A 16031-nucleotide genomic window follows, 5' to 3' on the forward strand; every position below is an offset into this window, starting at 1 on the left:
TTTACTGATTAAGGGAAGCGAGGGATATTAGAGAAGGCTGAGGTGGAAGACTGGCTGTGGTAGAGCAGGTACAAGGAACTAGGTGATCACTCCTTACTTCTGTTCCTTGCCTTATCGTCTTGAAATAAGCAATGGAGTTTGGCGGTTCTGCGTCCACAGCTTTCTTTGCCACAGAAATGGTGGCTGTGGCAGGAGGGATAAACTCATTTGATACAAATCCATTCTTCAGCAGAAAGTGCTGCGGAAAAGATCTGCGAGGATGTTGACTGAAGAGCATGAGTTATAAGGAGAGACTGGGTAGACTGGGACTATTTTTGTGCCTGGAGGGCAGGAGGCTGAGGGGTGACCTCGCAGAGGTATATAAAATCACGAGGGGCACGTATAAGGTCTCAGTTTTATTTCCAGAGTAGGAAAGTCTAAAAGCTGGAGGATGAAACTTTAAGGTGAGAGGGGAAAGAGATCTGAGGGTCTTATTTTCATACAGAGGGTGGTGGGTATATGGAGTGAACTGCAAGAGGAAGCTGTAGAGGTGGGTACAATTACAATGCTTTAAAAAATTAGACTTGTACGGGTTTAGAGCAGGGGTCTCAGGCATAGTAAGGACTGGGAACCTCTGGTGTACAGGGATGGGGACTAAATTCAGGTAAACAGGACATCTTGATTGGCATGGACGAGTTGCTAGCTTAGACAGACATCTTGGTTGGCATGGATGAGTTTGGCCGAAGGACTAAGTTTCCAAGCTCTATAACTCTGACTCTGAATACTGGTCACAGCAGGGATAACACTGAAGGCATCAAATTGGCTCCTCCCGAAAATTAACCCATTCGCCAGAAATATAAATTATGACTGTGTAGCTGATGGCACAAGTCCAAGGGTGATGTCTTCCAGAGATGAATAGCCCACTATCACATACATTGTGCATTCCTTTCCAAATGGGGCGAGAGGAATGCGTAGCCCCTTCAGGTGAGAAGAGGGAGTTGCCTCATCTGCTCAAACAGCTTCATGAGAGATTGAGAAAACCCAGTACGAAGAAAATTAAACAAGGCTTAACTAGCAGACAGCTTTATTTTGATCATAAAATGAACATATAAAATCTATTTTTGTTCTGATTTTAATCCCCATAAAATGTAAGAGAAAGCTTAAATTTTGTTAAATATGGAGTGTAAGTACACGATTATTGTATGTGCAAACAAGGGTTGAACCACAGATTGTTTTGATGCAGAGGGTTAAAAGGTGTTTAATTCTAGGCAAGCTGAAAAAGCTTTTGTTTAACATGGGTCTGGACTCACAACTGAAACTTGGGATTAACACAATAATCTTTGTGCACACTATCGATGTAATGGTCTTAAAGTGGGGACAATTCTCCCTTTGACATTGAGCTATAAAGGACGGAGAAGAAAGTTTCATAAACGTTAACCTTAAATGTAACCAGCAAGTGATACATCAGAGAAACAACTACGTACTCTGTTAGGATTGTCCAAACCAACAGTTTCTAGTTTTTCAAATGACTTAGTTCTGCTGACACTTGAGAGGAAAGGCCACCATTTAAACATTAAAAGTTTAAATTAAAACATTAAAGAAAATACAGATGGAAGTTCAGTTAAGACACAAGATCACATTTTGTTAACACCCCTACACTTATGGCCGACTTGTTAGTAGGCTCTACCTCCTTGGTAGGTATAACGTTCTACTAGGTTCAAAGAGTCATGCTGGTTTATAACTTAAAGGAGTGTGAAATTGTCAGACACTTCTTTTGGTTTTCTGTTTCATTTGAATGTAGGGTGGTTTTTGTTTGTTGTTATTGGGTGGAGTTGTCCACCTCTGTTTGCAGGGCCTTGTGAAGGTAAGAACTTGGGTAGTGCTGTTTCTTAGCGAATTTGGAAGAGATTTTGCAGTTCTGCCAAAGTCCTGCAGGTGTCAGTGTTGCCAGGCTGAAGAACCTCCTATTCCACGAGACACTAAGACTAGAACCTGATACAAACTTCAGGAGCAACGCGGGAGATTGAGCAGCACCTTTGTGTTGGGGGGGGGCTGGAATTCGCTTTGGGCTGAAACACTGATGCAGGGCAAAACATCGACAATTCCTTCTCTGTGAACAGATGCTGCTCGACCAACTGAGTTCTCCCAGCGGCTTGTCCTTTTCACTATTCCTGGATATTAATTGCAATTCAGAGCCATGGTGGAACATTGGGAATGTATGCAGGTTTCGTCTAAAGGGCTTTCCAATGAGTATCATGCCAGTAGGCACTTGCTAAGCCAGCCTCAATTTAGTTTGTGGTTCCATACTCTGAATCCCAGTCTATCTTATCCTGTTTTTTTGTGAATGCTGTGGTTATATTTAACATCCCCAACCAACCAAAGTCTTTCCCTCTGTATAATTTCAGTTAGCGCTGTTATGAATCAAGGTGCAACACTTGCCTTGTTGATTTGAGGGAGGTTAGGCAGAGTGGAATAGATCCTGGGGGGGGAGAAAACCGAGATTGTTCTTGAGAGATTTTTGATTTCTTACTATACAAAAGTAACGACTAATTTGGGTTTCCATCAGTCTTTTCTGACTTTGATCATATTTTAATCTTGTCCTTACCCTCATTTTCCTTTCTCTGCAGCCTCCTTAATAAAAATGGTTCTCACCAGAACCTAATAGAACATTATCCTCTTTAATTCTAAGTACTCACACAGATGGGCAAGCACGTAGCACAATGTGGGTCTGCCGTTTGACTATTCCATAGGCATCACTCATTGAAGCCGGCTAACTTTCTAATATTACAACTGACCAAACTTGTCCATTGCAAATATCCAGCAGTCAATGACTGTGACTCAAGAGCTAATTGCATTAGAAGATGCAGGATCCAACTTAATTCCCCTAACTTCCTTTTTGGCAGCAAGATGCAGTTATTTGAAATGAATTTGTTAAGATTTGCCTTTTCTCATCACTGAACTAAAGTGGTTCCTTTGCTGACTAACAGCTCAGCAACGATGTACCTTGTCAGCTCCTTTCAGTTTGTGACACAGCGGATTTCTTTCTTGTGATAAACTCCTACTAGGAATACCAAATGCCAATTGAACTGTAGGTGTGGAAGATAAATTCACTGAAGCTGAATTATTTTTATCAATTGAAAGGCTCTCATTTTAAAAACTCTTGCTTTGGCAATTCACTTTGATCGTTCTGTAACCTCGCTGTTCCCATTGTCACATCCCATCCTCTTGACATACTGTTTTGTTCTTACCCATGTTATGTAAGCGTTAGCATCCTACGACTACCAGATGGCTGAATAGATTAATATTCGAGCAGTCAACAGGACAAATAACTCCTTCTGTCCCTTAACAATTCTACAACCTTCAAAAAAAAATGCTTCCAAGTATCTAATTCAGTCCAAGAACAGATGAACATCACTGAGTGAGATTTCAGCTTTCACCAATCTACTTGTGAGCTAGCCCATTGAAGGTCAGTCCTGTTTGTTCAATTACAACATTATCCAGTTGAGTAACACACTCCAGAAATTGGCACTTGGCAACAGCTTTGCTTTTTTTAAAAAAAGGTTTGGCAATAGTGTCTGAATTATTGCAAAGGTGACTCAAACACACATTTCTCCGTAATGCAAACTGGCTTCTAAATGCGTTTGTGAATGTGATGACTTCTGACTAGATAAAGTGTCCCCACAATAAGAAAACAGCAACAAGTACCTCTGAGCAACGCCCATTTTCTTTCGTGGTAACTACACGTGTCCAAAGCACTTTCTTGGCATTTTGCTATCATCTCCATGGAATGATTTTTTTGACCCACTTCATGTAATAGTCATTGGATGGGCTTGTCTCCAGACTTTCTAGCAGGGGTCTGGAGATCAGCAAACCACCATCACCGCCCCTCGCCCAGCCAACAACGCATCCTCACGCCTGAGGGGGAAGGGAGCATAAGTGGGTCAAGGCGGCCAGCTTACAAGGATACAGCACTGTCGTCTATCTTAACGGAGGAAAGAAAAGCAAGGCGTCTTCTAGTTTAGTGAGTGTCAACACTGTACAAACCATTAATTGAACAAGCTAGATGACCAAACTCCACCCATTCAGAATCATCAACATTCATTGTGCAATGTGCAGGCAAATACCAAACATGGGAACACATTCGACGCATACTGATCACCTATGTAAGCTAGCTTTTTTTTTGAGCTCCCCTGTGCTAATGACTGACAGGAATACAGACACCATAATGATAAACTTGTAGCCAAACGACAACACTTTCTCCGAACCCGCTCTTCTAACAACCCTCCCCCCCCAACCCACCCCTTATTCCACCCCATTGCCCGTTAAAAGATCTACATAAATTCTATAATCCCACAGCCTTGCTTTAACACAGAAAACACTTTTAACTCCAGTTCTATTTGAAATACAAAATCTGTACAATGCAAGGGAGACATTGAAAGCAAAGTTTATTGCCGGCTGATGAGCAGGACCTCAGTGATTATTTTCCAGGTCTTCCTTGCTGGTTACATAGTTCTCTTTCGGCAAGCCTTTGATTATGCCGTTGCTTTCATTTAATCTTCGCACTCTGTAGCTCTCGTAATGGATCCTGTGTGTGACGTCTTTCAGATCCTGCAGGTGGGACCTTCAAGGGTATGAGCAGAGACAGAAGAATGAATCAAGGCCACTGTTAGAACTTGAGCAAGTTTGGCTCCTCCACACCAAGACAAGGACTGTAACTTTAAACACCTAGCTTTTATTAATAATTAACTTTCTACAATAGAGAGAAATTGAAAACCTATCAATCTCAGATTTAAAATGAATGAGTAACACACACAAAATGCTAGAGGAACTCAACATCTTAGGCAGTGTCTATGGAAATGAATAAACAGTCGATGTTTCGGGCCGAGACCCTTCTTCAGGACAGGGAAAGGAAGGGGGAAGGTGACAGATAAAAAGGTGGGGTAAGGGGAAGGAGGATAGCAAGAAGGTGATAGCCGAGGCCAGGTGGGTAAGAAAGGTAAAGGGCTGGAGAAGAAGGAAACTGACAGGAGAGGAGAGTGGATCATAGGAGGAAGGGATGGAGGGGCCCCAGGGGGAGGTGATAGACAGGTGAAAAGAGATAAGGGGCCAGAGTGGGGAATAGAAGAAGGAAGTAGGAGGGAAATTATTTTTTATCAGAAGGAGATATCAACATTCACGCCATCATATTGGGGCCTACCCAGATGGAATTTGAAGTGTTGTTCCTCCACCCTAAGGGTGGCCTCATCATGGCACAAGAGGAGGACATGGACTGGCATGTTGGAACGGGAATGGGAATTAAGAATCCATGAAGTTCTGCTTTTGGTGGATGGCGCAGAGGTGCTCGACCTTGAACCAATTGTCCTTGGTATAAGAGGGATCCAAATTTCTACCCTCAGTGCAGGCTTCACACTAAGTGCTGACATGGAGGAAGAATGGTGAAACAGTTAGCACTGCGGCCTCACTGCTCGAGGCCCGGGTTCAGAATCAGAATCGGGTTTATTATGACCTACTTCCATCACATGAGACTTGTGGCTCTGCCACAGCAGCACAATGCAAAAACGTAAAGTAAATTACCATAAATTACAAAGAATGCAAAAAAAAACACAATGGAATAGGCATGAGTCTACAAGTCTGCTAGTACACTGGGGAAGCCAGAAGCTGAAAATCTGTGAGTATACAAGTCTTTTGGAGGCTGAAGGCCGGGAGGCAGCCTGACCTGCAGTTTGACTAGCGTGCGCGCGCAAGGGGCTTGATTTTGCCCTAGGAGACAAGAGAGAACTCTATTATTCTGTTGTGCCTTGTAGGCATGCTATGTTGGCACTGGTGCCATTTGCAGGCTACCCCAGCACATCCTTAGTTTGTGTTGGCTGTAAAGGGAAACAACACATTTCACTGTAGGTTTCAATGTGCATGTTGTAAATAAATGAATCACTCAGAAATCCGACGGCGGAGGGCAAGGAGCTGTTTCCGAATGGTTGCAAGTGTAGGTCGTTAGGTTCCTGTTCCTCCTCCCCAAAGCTAGTTACGAAAAGAGAGGGCATGCCCTGGGATGGCAAGGGTCCTTAATGAAGGATGCTGCATTTTTGAGGCACAGTTTCTACAAGATGTTCTTGATGGAGGGAAATGTTGTGCATGTGATGTAACTGGCTGGATCTATAACCTTCTGCAGCCTTTTGGATCCTGAGCACTGGAGCCTGCACACTAGGCTGTAATGCAGCCAGACAGGATGTTCTCCACCACGGAAACATGCAAGTGTCTTTGGTGACGTACCAGTTCCATCCTGCACTGGAGTGCTGCCTTACTTGAAATTTGTGTACTCTCTGTGTGAGTGTGAGGGCTTCTCCCACATCCCTAAGATGTGTGGATTGTTAGGTAAAATGGCTGCTGTAAATTGCCCCAGGTGTAGGTGTGAGGTAGGTAAGGGGTAAATAAGAGGAAATCAGGATACATAGATGGTGCTTGGAGGTCATCACAGGCATAGTGTGCCTGAGACCTCATTCCATGCCCTAACCTCACTCCCATAGGTCTGCCTCTCTTTCTCAGACAACGTCACTTCACCAAATATCAAAATGCAACAGGAAAACACAACATTTTTCCAGAATATGTTGGACTTGTATATTTTTTAATTGACATATGGAATAGGCCCTTGCTGCTCTTCGAGCCTTGCTGGCCTGCAATCCCCTGATTGGATCCTAGCCTAATCAAGGGACAATTTACAACAGTCAATTAACTTATCAACCAATACATCTTTGGACTGTGGGAGGAAACCAGAGCACCCAGAGGAAATCCACACAGTCAAAGGGAGAACATATTTAATTATTAAAATCACAGTGAATACAAACTGCACTGAATTCACTTAAAGTTAGTGGCTCTCAAATTCCATAGATAGCCACCTGTAGCTCTAGACATAATCTCTTACATTTATAAGGCCAGCAGGCCACTTGGTTCATCTGGTCTGTGCAATTCTTGTGCAGATATCCTGCTGGGTCCCTTCCCCTCTGTACTTATCCTCCTTTACACATGCCCTTCAATTTCCTCCTTGAATTATTAATCTGCTCTAGGGATTAACTTAGAGTAGCAAATTCATTTTCCACCCATTTTTTTCTCATCACATGGTTTGCTGACAGTGTTGAACTTGCAGAATAGGCACTGCAGCGACACCTACTGGGCACCCAAGGCTCTGCAGCAACAATTGGTTGGTGTGCTGAAGAGGGTTAAGGGCCAAGCTCTGACTTTTGACACATATATTTGCATATTATTTTTGAACTGCCTTTTTTAAAGCAATCTTTATCTGTCTTTGAAACTTCCTCTCTCTTTTATTTAAGCACTTCTATGCTGTGCATTAAGGCAGTGATCACAGTGAGAACATCATTAAGAACATCTACCATAAATGCCGCCTGGGCAGGGCAAAAAGCCTTTTTAAGTATGCATATCACCATAACCATGGATTTTTTACTCTCCTCCCACCCAGTAGGGGCTACAGGAGCCTCCACTCCTGCAACAGCAGGCACAGGAAGAGCTTCTTCCCTGAGGCTGTGACCCAGCTGAACCTCACATCACAGCGCTAAGCAGTATTGTGCCCATATTGTACTGTCTCAGTACTTTTATATTTGTGTGTTGTAGCACTTTTAATTCACAGTTATTTTGTAAATAACACTATTCTTTGCATTTCTGGTTAGATGCTAACTGCATTTCATTGGCTTTGTATCTGTACTTGGCACAATGACAATAAAGTTGAATCTAATCCAATCTAAGAGATGAATATTCCACATATTGCTTTGTTATTGGCTATAGGGGTAGACAAACTTCAATCTAACCCTTTCTTCTTACATTGCACTCCATTTTTCCTTCATTCATGTGTCTCTCTAAAAGACTCTTAGATGTCCTTAATGTATTTGCTTCAACCACTTCCCATCTGTGTTTTCCCATCACTCTCTGTGTTTTAAAAAAAAACTACCTCTGACACACACTTCCCACCCCCATACTTTCCTCTAATCACTTTAAAATTATGCCCCATCATATTGACCATTTCCACGTGGCAGTGGGGCGGTTGGGGGGGGGGATGGGGGAAGAAATAGCCTCTGGATGTCCATTCTATATGTGCCTCTTATCGTCTTGTACACCTCTTTACAACACATCAATGGTAACAAACCTGACTTCTGATTCACGTCACCTCTCATCCTCCTTCACTCAAAGATTAGAGGACATAGTTTTTAAGATGGTTGGGGGGAGAAGTTAAAGGGATAACTTTTGTTTCACACAGAGTGGTGGATGCCTGGAACACACTGACAAGGGTGCTGGTTGAAGCAAACATGATAGAGGCATACAGAAGGCATTTTATTCATTTATAGAGATATAGTGTGAAATAGGCCCTCTGGCCCCTCGAGCTGCGCCACCCAACAGAACCTTGATTTAACCCTAGTCTAATCATGGAATGATTTCACAATGGCCAATTAACCTATCAACTGGTAGGTCTTTGGAAGGAAACCAGAGCACCTGAGGAAATCCACACACTCACGGGAAAACGTATAAACTCCTTACAGACGGTGGTGGAAATTGAACCACTACACCACCGTGCCGTTTCTATGGGGAACATACAGGGATTGGACAGATGTGCATCACTGCCAAGCAGAGAGGTTGAGTTTAACTTGGCATCATGGTCAGTACAGACATCATGAATTAAAGGGCCTGTTCTGAGTTTGATTATATTGGTGTAGTTACCACAACGACGACAACAAACACTTGCATTTTTGGTGGTATTTATGTATTTTATTCCACATCCGTACATTATCCTCGATTTTTTTAATATAATTTTTAAAATTCTTTATAAAACGTTGAATGTTTTTTGTCCTACGTTGCACCCTGACCAACGCACCACAGCAAATTCCTAATACATGCAAATGTATATGGTGAATAAAGTTGTTCCTTGATATCTCCTTTCAAATAGCAATAATAACCCAAGATTGTTATGAAGCCTGAGTATGTGACACTGAGCCACACATGGAGTTACACAGGGAGAAAACCAAAAGGGATACCTGGTCAAAAAGGGCAAGGAGCAGGTTGAAGGCGGAAAGAGAGAAGCAGAGAGGCAGGTGGGTCTAGAGAGGGAATTCCAAACGAGATCTCGCTAGCTGGAGATTGAAAGATGATCAGGAGGCTGGAATTGGAAGAACGTGGATATTTCCGCATAACAGAGATAGGGAACGGTGAGGCCATGGAGCAGTCTGGAAATAAAAGATGAAAATTTTAAAATCAAGATGTTTAAGGAGCTGGAAGTGTGGGTCAGCAAGCACAGTGTGGCCAGTTTGGTGTCAGCTGGGACACAGACATCCAGGCTTCAGATGACTTCTGATTTAGACAATAGAAATATCGATTATGCATGGTTGACTGGCCACCAAAGTCATCCCTAAATCTGCGGTGTGTTACCAGGAACGTGGGGAGAGTAGAAGGATCAGTGTAAATTTGCACTCGAGGGATGGAGGGTCTGTTTTAATGCTGTATAATTTCATAAGGAAATGTGGCTACAAGGCTCAGCTTTATCATGATGGCCACTAACACTGAAATGTTAACATCTGGCCTGAAATGTTGACTGTACTCTTTCATAGATGCTGCCTGGCCTGCTGAGTTCCTCCAGCATTTTGTGTGTGTTGCTTGTATCGATTCTACAAGTCTGTGTTTAGAGAGAAACTCTGCTGCATAATTTGTCAATAATTACTTATAATATTCCTGCGATTCACTGCCTGTAGTGAACTTTTATTTTGGTAAGCTCATATTTGTAATGTACCAAATCCTATTCAATTTGTTAATATTTTTCTCTCTTGCATTTCTACCCAGAATAGGTGTGAATCAAGATACAGAAACGGCTCAAACAGGCCAGTGGGGTGTTTGCAATGCAGAACACCAATGTTTTATTGACAGCCATTAACTAAAGTCAGACAACTGGTTATAAGGTATTTTATGTAAACAATAGTTTTGAATTTACTTGCTTTTAAGATTTAACCCTGGAAAGTTAGAGCCCAACAAATCCCAAAGAATACTGAATTGTTTGACAGGCTAACTGGTGTTTCTAATATAGAGTGCAAATACAGGAACTGGTTTAAACTGGTTCTAATTCTACTCCCTATATTTGCTGGTAATTCAATCCATAAAACAGAGATAGACATGGTCTTGTGATCTTCTGCTAAATCACTTAATAGTCTCTGGTGACTTTTCACAAGAATCCTTTTTCTTGCTGTAGGGTGAAGAGAGTTTCCTTGTCGCCTTGTGGTATCAGAGGAGGAATTTTTTAAATAGGGATCAAACACCGCAAGGAAATTATGTCGAGGAGGTAGAATGTAGGGGGAAAAGTTACCTTGCAGGCAACTTGGGTAAAAGTTTGTCCCAGGTTATGAACAGTTTTCATTAATGTCCATAAGTTGGGAAATAAATCTGTAGTGTAGGCGGTACGGTGGTGTAGTGGTTAGCACAACATTCTACAGTGCCAGTGACCTGGGTACAATTCCTGCTGCTGTCCCTGAAGAGATTGTGTGTTCTCTCCATGACCGTGTGGGTTTCCTCCCACAGTCCAAAGGTGTGCCAAAGGATTAGTAGGTTAATCGGTCACAGGAGTATATTCGTTGGGCCAGAAGGGCCTGTTATTTTGCTGTATCTCTAAATCAGGGGTTTCCAACAATTTTTTTGCCATGGACCAATACCATTAAGCAAGGGGTCTCTGTACCCAAGGTTGAAAACCTCTAGTCTAGATGAATAAAACAAATAAACCATTTGATTTCGTTATCATAGCATCAAAACTACATAAAACTGAGCATTATGGAAACCCCACAATCTCGATCATGTCCTTTCCTTATTGCTTCTCATCAGGCAGTAGGTACAGGAGCCCGAAGATCCACGCCTCAAGATTCAGCAGCGGCTTCTTCCCCAGAGCCACCCGGTCCCTGAACCGATCTGAAAACTCCTAATTTTACCTTGGACTATACAGTATTACCATTCACTGATATCAACACGTTCTTTTGCTTATTGTGTCATTGACAATACGTTTTGTATAACTGGTGTTAGCTTAAGTTTAAGTGATTTATGTTGCAACTGCTGCAAAATGCTAACTTTCAAGGCATTAATAGCCTGGGTGTGCAAATCCATGAGAATAAACTCGAACATGAACTTCACGAACATGAACATGAACCCAGTTTCCCTTGGGATCAATGAAGTATGTCTGTCAAAGGACAATTAGTCAGAGGATCCTGGGACCAGCATGTAACTGACAAGGCAGTGCCTCTATTAGAAGATTGTGCAGATTTGACATGTCATCTAAAACACTGGCAAATATCTATAGATGTACAGTGGCTGGATGCATCCCTACCAGAAGAGAAACACCAATACTTAAGAACATAAGCACCTACAAGGAGTGATGGACATCGCTCACTTAATCACAGGCAAAGATCTCTGCACCACTGAGCACATCTACAAGGACTGGCGCCATTAGAAAGCAGCATCCATCAACAAGGACCCACACAACCAAGGTCATGTTCTCTTCTTGCTGCTATGCCACCATCAGGCAGGAGGTAAAGGAGACTTAGGTCCCACACCACCAGGTTTGGGGACAGATATTAGTCTACAACCATCAGGGTGGATAACTTCTGAACCAGGGTGGGTAACTTCACTCACCACAACAGTGAACCGATTCCACAACCTGTTGACACACTTTCAGTGACTCTACATCTCTTGTGCTTAGCATTATTTATTTATTTATTCTTATTAGTTTTTTTTTGTATTTGCACAGTTTGTCTTCTGCACATTGATACTTTGTCAGTCTTTGTGTGCAATTTTTCATTGATTCTATTGTATTTCTTTGTTCTACTGTGAATGCCTGCAGGAAAATGAATCTTGTTTGCATATGGTAACCCAAATGTACTTTGATAATAAATTTACTTCGAACTTTGATATCAAATAAGCAATTTCCCCTTGTAGAAGAGGGATCCAAATTTCTATCATCATGCAATATTATCCTGCTGGAATCCAAACTGAGCTGCAATGGTATTAAGACAGCTGGGTAGACCATTCCACAGGAACTCTCTGGCCAGACATTTTGCCGATTTTTCTAAGACTGCAGCTGCAAAGTATTTAGAATTTCAATGGAAGCAAGTCCGTCATCCCTTTCAACCAGAGTTGCTGCAAGTCTTTTCACCATCTGTCATTAAATGTTGACATTGTCTTGGCTTCCATCATTAATTCTACCACTGTCTCACATACTTCCACATTGTCCTGAATCTCTAACACTCAATCAATATATTGCAGCTTACCTCCCACACACTCTTGATCATAATAAGTACTCTGTCTCCATTTATTTTTTTTTTCGAGATACAGTGCAGAACTGGCCCTTTTAGCCCACTGAGTCGTGCCTCCCAGCAACCCACCTATTTAGCGCTAGCCTATTCACGGAACCATTTACAATGACCCATCAGCTACTCGCTGGTATGTCTTTGGACTGTGATGGGAAATCAAAGCACCTGGAGGAAACCCATGCGCGCATGGGAAGAACGTAGAAACTTTCTTACAGAGAATGCCGGAATTGCACTATGAACTCCAATGTCCCAAGCTGTAAGCGCTCTGCAACTGTGGCACCCTTGTACCCTGATGAAATCACCAAACGGTCTCCTGCATTCCCTTCAGCTCTTTCACAATGAATCTTAGGTGCTGTAAACTTCTCACTCTCTTTCCTGTCCTGTTGTACATAGAGTCTTTGTAGATTCACTTTTGCACCTCACCCTTAATGTTTGATTGACTAGAAACTGGCTTTCGCCTCTAATCAATCACTCCATCCATGCAGTCTGTTGGAAAGCCAACCTTGAAACAATTGGTAGAGCAGGAGGCCTGGGAGATGGAACTGGGAGTGAGACCTGTGCATTGATTAGAACTGAGGGAATTGGAATTGACTGATTTACAAAGATGTTGCTGGGGCTTGAGGAATTGAGGAAAGGTTTTATAGGTTAGCACTTTATTCCCTGGAGCATGAAAGAATGAGGGGAGATCTTATAGAGCTATACAAAATTATAAGGGGTATAGAAAAGCAGTGCTTCCCCCCACCCCAGGTTGTTTGAGACTAGAAGCCATATGTAAGGGCTGAAAAGTGGAAAAGTCAAAGGGAATCTGAGGATAGTGAGAGTGCGGAATGAGCTGCCAACAGAAATGGTGGATGTGGGTTCAATTGCAACACTTAAATTTGGATGAGAGGGGTATGGAGGGCTATGGTGCAGGTACAGGTGCAGATGGATGGGACTAAACAGAAAAATAGGTCAGCACAGACTAGATGAGCTGAAGGATCTACAGGTGTGCTGTAGTAATCTGTGACTCTATGACCAGTAGAAAGGTCTGGGCAAGGATGCAGGATTGGCAGACATGATTGGGCCAGAATTGCTACCATGGTGATGGGTAGGGTGTGGTGGTTGCTAGGTGATGGGTATGGTGTTGCAGTTGCTAGGTGATGGATAGTGTGTGGTGGTTGCTAGGATGATGGGTATGGTGTGGTGGTTGCTAGGTATGGTAACCATGCAGCAAGTGGAGTCAAGGTGGGGAGACTTGGGAGCATGACGGCCAATGGATGTGGTGTCCTGGTGGTCATGGGTTGGATCTCATTGGAAGGGTGTGATTAGTATTTAGGGCCATGAATGTCAGTGGTTTGGTGGAATGAGGGATGTCAGCGGTAGGGCTGCTGCCACCAGTGAACAGTGGGGGAAATCGGGTTAGCATAACTATCAGTAGGAATCATAACAGCTTTGTCAAGCACAATCTTGCCTTAGGCATTCTGCATTGGCAGCTTCTAATTATTTTTTCACTTCATCTGCATACCAAATTATTATGCCATTAATTGACGAATCTACTATTCGGTGGTTAGTTTGTCAGGGTGTGGTATACCACTGGCTTGGGTTAGGGAAGACGATCAAGGAGGTATAGTCAGAGGTGACTACACCCACACACAGACTGGTGATCGTTAAGGCAGATACATTAGAGGCAAGTGCGGAACAAGCTGCCAACGGAAGTGGGGGATGAGGGTTGAGACATTTTGAGCTAGGTACGCAGATGAAGCAGAAATAGAGGGTTATGTAGGAGGGAAGGGTCAGATTTGTCTGTGGACAGACTTCAGTTCTGAATGCTATTTACCTACTTTTATAGCTTGCACGATTTGCTTTATTTTCTTTGCACATTAGGTTTTTGACAGTCTTTTCTTAATGGGTTCTTTTTGGTTTTGTTGCTTTGTGGCTGGGTGTAAGGAGACGAATCTCAAGTTTGTATAATGTATATATACTTTGATAATAAATGTACTTTGAACTTTAAACTTTGATTAACCTTAGAGCATGTTCAAGGGCTTGCACAATATGGTGGGCTGAAGGGCCTGTACTGTGCTGCAATGCTCTATGTTCTATGTATAAATGGCCACGTAGGGAATATTGGAGTCATATTGGAATATGACAATCAATGGCTTATTGAACTCCCATAACTGTTCATTTCCCCCCATTGACACTATCTGATAACTAAGCTCACCTAACATCAATATATTCACCCATCTGCTAACCACCGGCAAAAATGGGACCATAATTAGAAGAGATTTTTCTAAACTCCACCTGCTTAAATTCTATATTAATGAAGTAAACAAAGGAACTTGTGATAATGAGAAGCCCAGATTATTCATTACACTGAAACTTGAAAGTCACTTTTACATTGTCTAGTTTTTCCAAATCCTGATGCATCAGTTTCGCTGCTGCTGCTGAAGCCTGTGTTATATAAATACTCCCAGGTACAAATTAAGCCACTGTGACGTTAATCACTCCTACAGTGTGAAGTCATTTCTGCTATGCCATTGTTTAAGTCGATTAAGTCCAATAATAACCAGCCAGGCTCCTGTGGTTCCACTCAGTGCATTGGAGGATATTAAAAGTAGAAATGTTCTTTGTGTCTATGTTGGCATCGTGGTGCAGGACTTCTTATGATCCAACGTCTTCAGTGGAGGTCACGTCAATTTTATTCCATCTGACCTCCCCTTTATTTGTGCCCATTTTCTTCATAAAATTATTTTTAGTATGGTCCACTAAGGAAATGATTCTACAATTGAACTTAATGCATTTGTATTTGATTGGTTTAATTACTGGCAGGTTTTCTTACTTCAACCTCGTAGTAGTAGTGCGATCACTCAACTCGAGTACAAAATTCTCTAAGGGGCTGGCTACTGGTGGGTCCTCAGGAGGCTGTGGTCGCAAATTCAGGAGCCTCCATCGTATCCAGGACATCCGGGGCGATACCTCAAAAAGGTGGCATCCATCACCCAGGGCATGCCCTCTTCTCATTACTACCATCAGGTAGGAGGTACAGAAGCCTGAAGGCACACACTCTGTGATTCAGGAACAGCTTCTTCCCCTCTGCCTTCTGATTTCTGAATGGACATTGAACCCATGAACACTAACTCACCACTTCTTAATTTTTATTTTTGCACTACTTATTTAACTATTTTATATGTGTGTGTGTGTCTGTGTATGTATACAGTACACACTTACTGTAATTCTCACTACTTCTCTATTATAATGTATTGTATTGTACAGCTGGTGCCAAGACAACAAGTTTCAAGTGATATCAAACCTGACTCTGATTCTGAACCTGACATACTTTCGTACAGTGGAAGCAGGAGTAAGTGGTGACTGTGGTTAGTGGTCGGGTCTTTTGGTTGTTCAGCCTCTCCTTTCACAGCTGTCACTTGTTCTCTGCGGCACAGCTGAGGTTGTTCTCATGTAATGAAGCTCCCTCTTGAACAGATTTCCTCCAGGGGTATCTACTCTGCAATTGTTGCAATCGATGAGGATTTAATGTCTCGCGAATTTGAACGTGGGCAGTAACGGATACACACTGGGCGTGAGATGAAGGCATTTCCTTTCTAACTGCCATTCCTTTTGCTCTCTGTTCAAGATTGAAAATTTAGAAATATCCTCTCTGGAAGAGATTAAACCTCAAACAACGATAATTTAGAATGATCGAGCAATTTAATCTCAAAGGACACTGTGACGCTTCAA

At 42.4% G+C, this 16031-nt stretch overlaps 2 protein-coding genes across 14 annotated transcripts in view; one reads left to right on the top strand and one right to left on the bottom strand.

Moving 5' to 3' along the window:
- Positions 1-15434, top strand: part of LOC132399124 (putative protein MSS51 homolog, mitochondrial) — an 81164-nt gene extending 65730 nt beyond the window's left edge. For 3 of the 7 annotated variants that reach the window (XR_009513875.1, XR_009513880.1, XR_009513882.1), the window contains 2 exons: positions 9819-9929; positions 10840-11909. The gene's annotated coding sequence lies outside the window, so the exon portion shown is untranslated. Of the gene's footprint in view, positions 1-9813; positions 9930-10839; positions 11910-15122 lie in introns of those variants that run through there. The other 4 variants (XR_009513876.1, XR_009513881.1, XR_009513878.1 and 1 more) reach the window with 3 other exon arrangements.
- The window catches only part of LOC132399123 (septin-9-like), a 434472-nt gene continuing 422726 nt past the window's right edge, over positions 4286-16031 (bottom strand). For all 7 annotated transcript variants that reach the window (XM_059979124.1, XM_059979123.1, XM_059979122.1 and 4 more), the window contains one exon: positions 4286-4600. In XM_059979124.1, the coding sequence (XP_059835107.1) occupies positions 4450-4600 (151 nt within the window). In that variant the 3' untranslated portion in view covers positions 4286-4449. The remainder of the gene's footprint in view (positions 4601-16031) is intronic.

Source organism: Hypanus sabinus, chromosome 9 (genome assembly GCF_030144855.1).
Source record: "Hypanus sabinus isolate sHypSab1 chromosome 9, sHypSab1.hap1, whole genome shotgun sequence".
Lineage (NCBI taxonomy): Eukaryota > Metazoa > Chordata > Chondrichthyes > Myliobatiformes > Dasyatidae > Hypanus > Hypanus sabinus.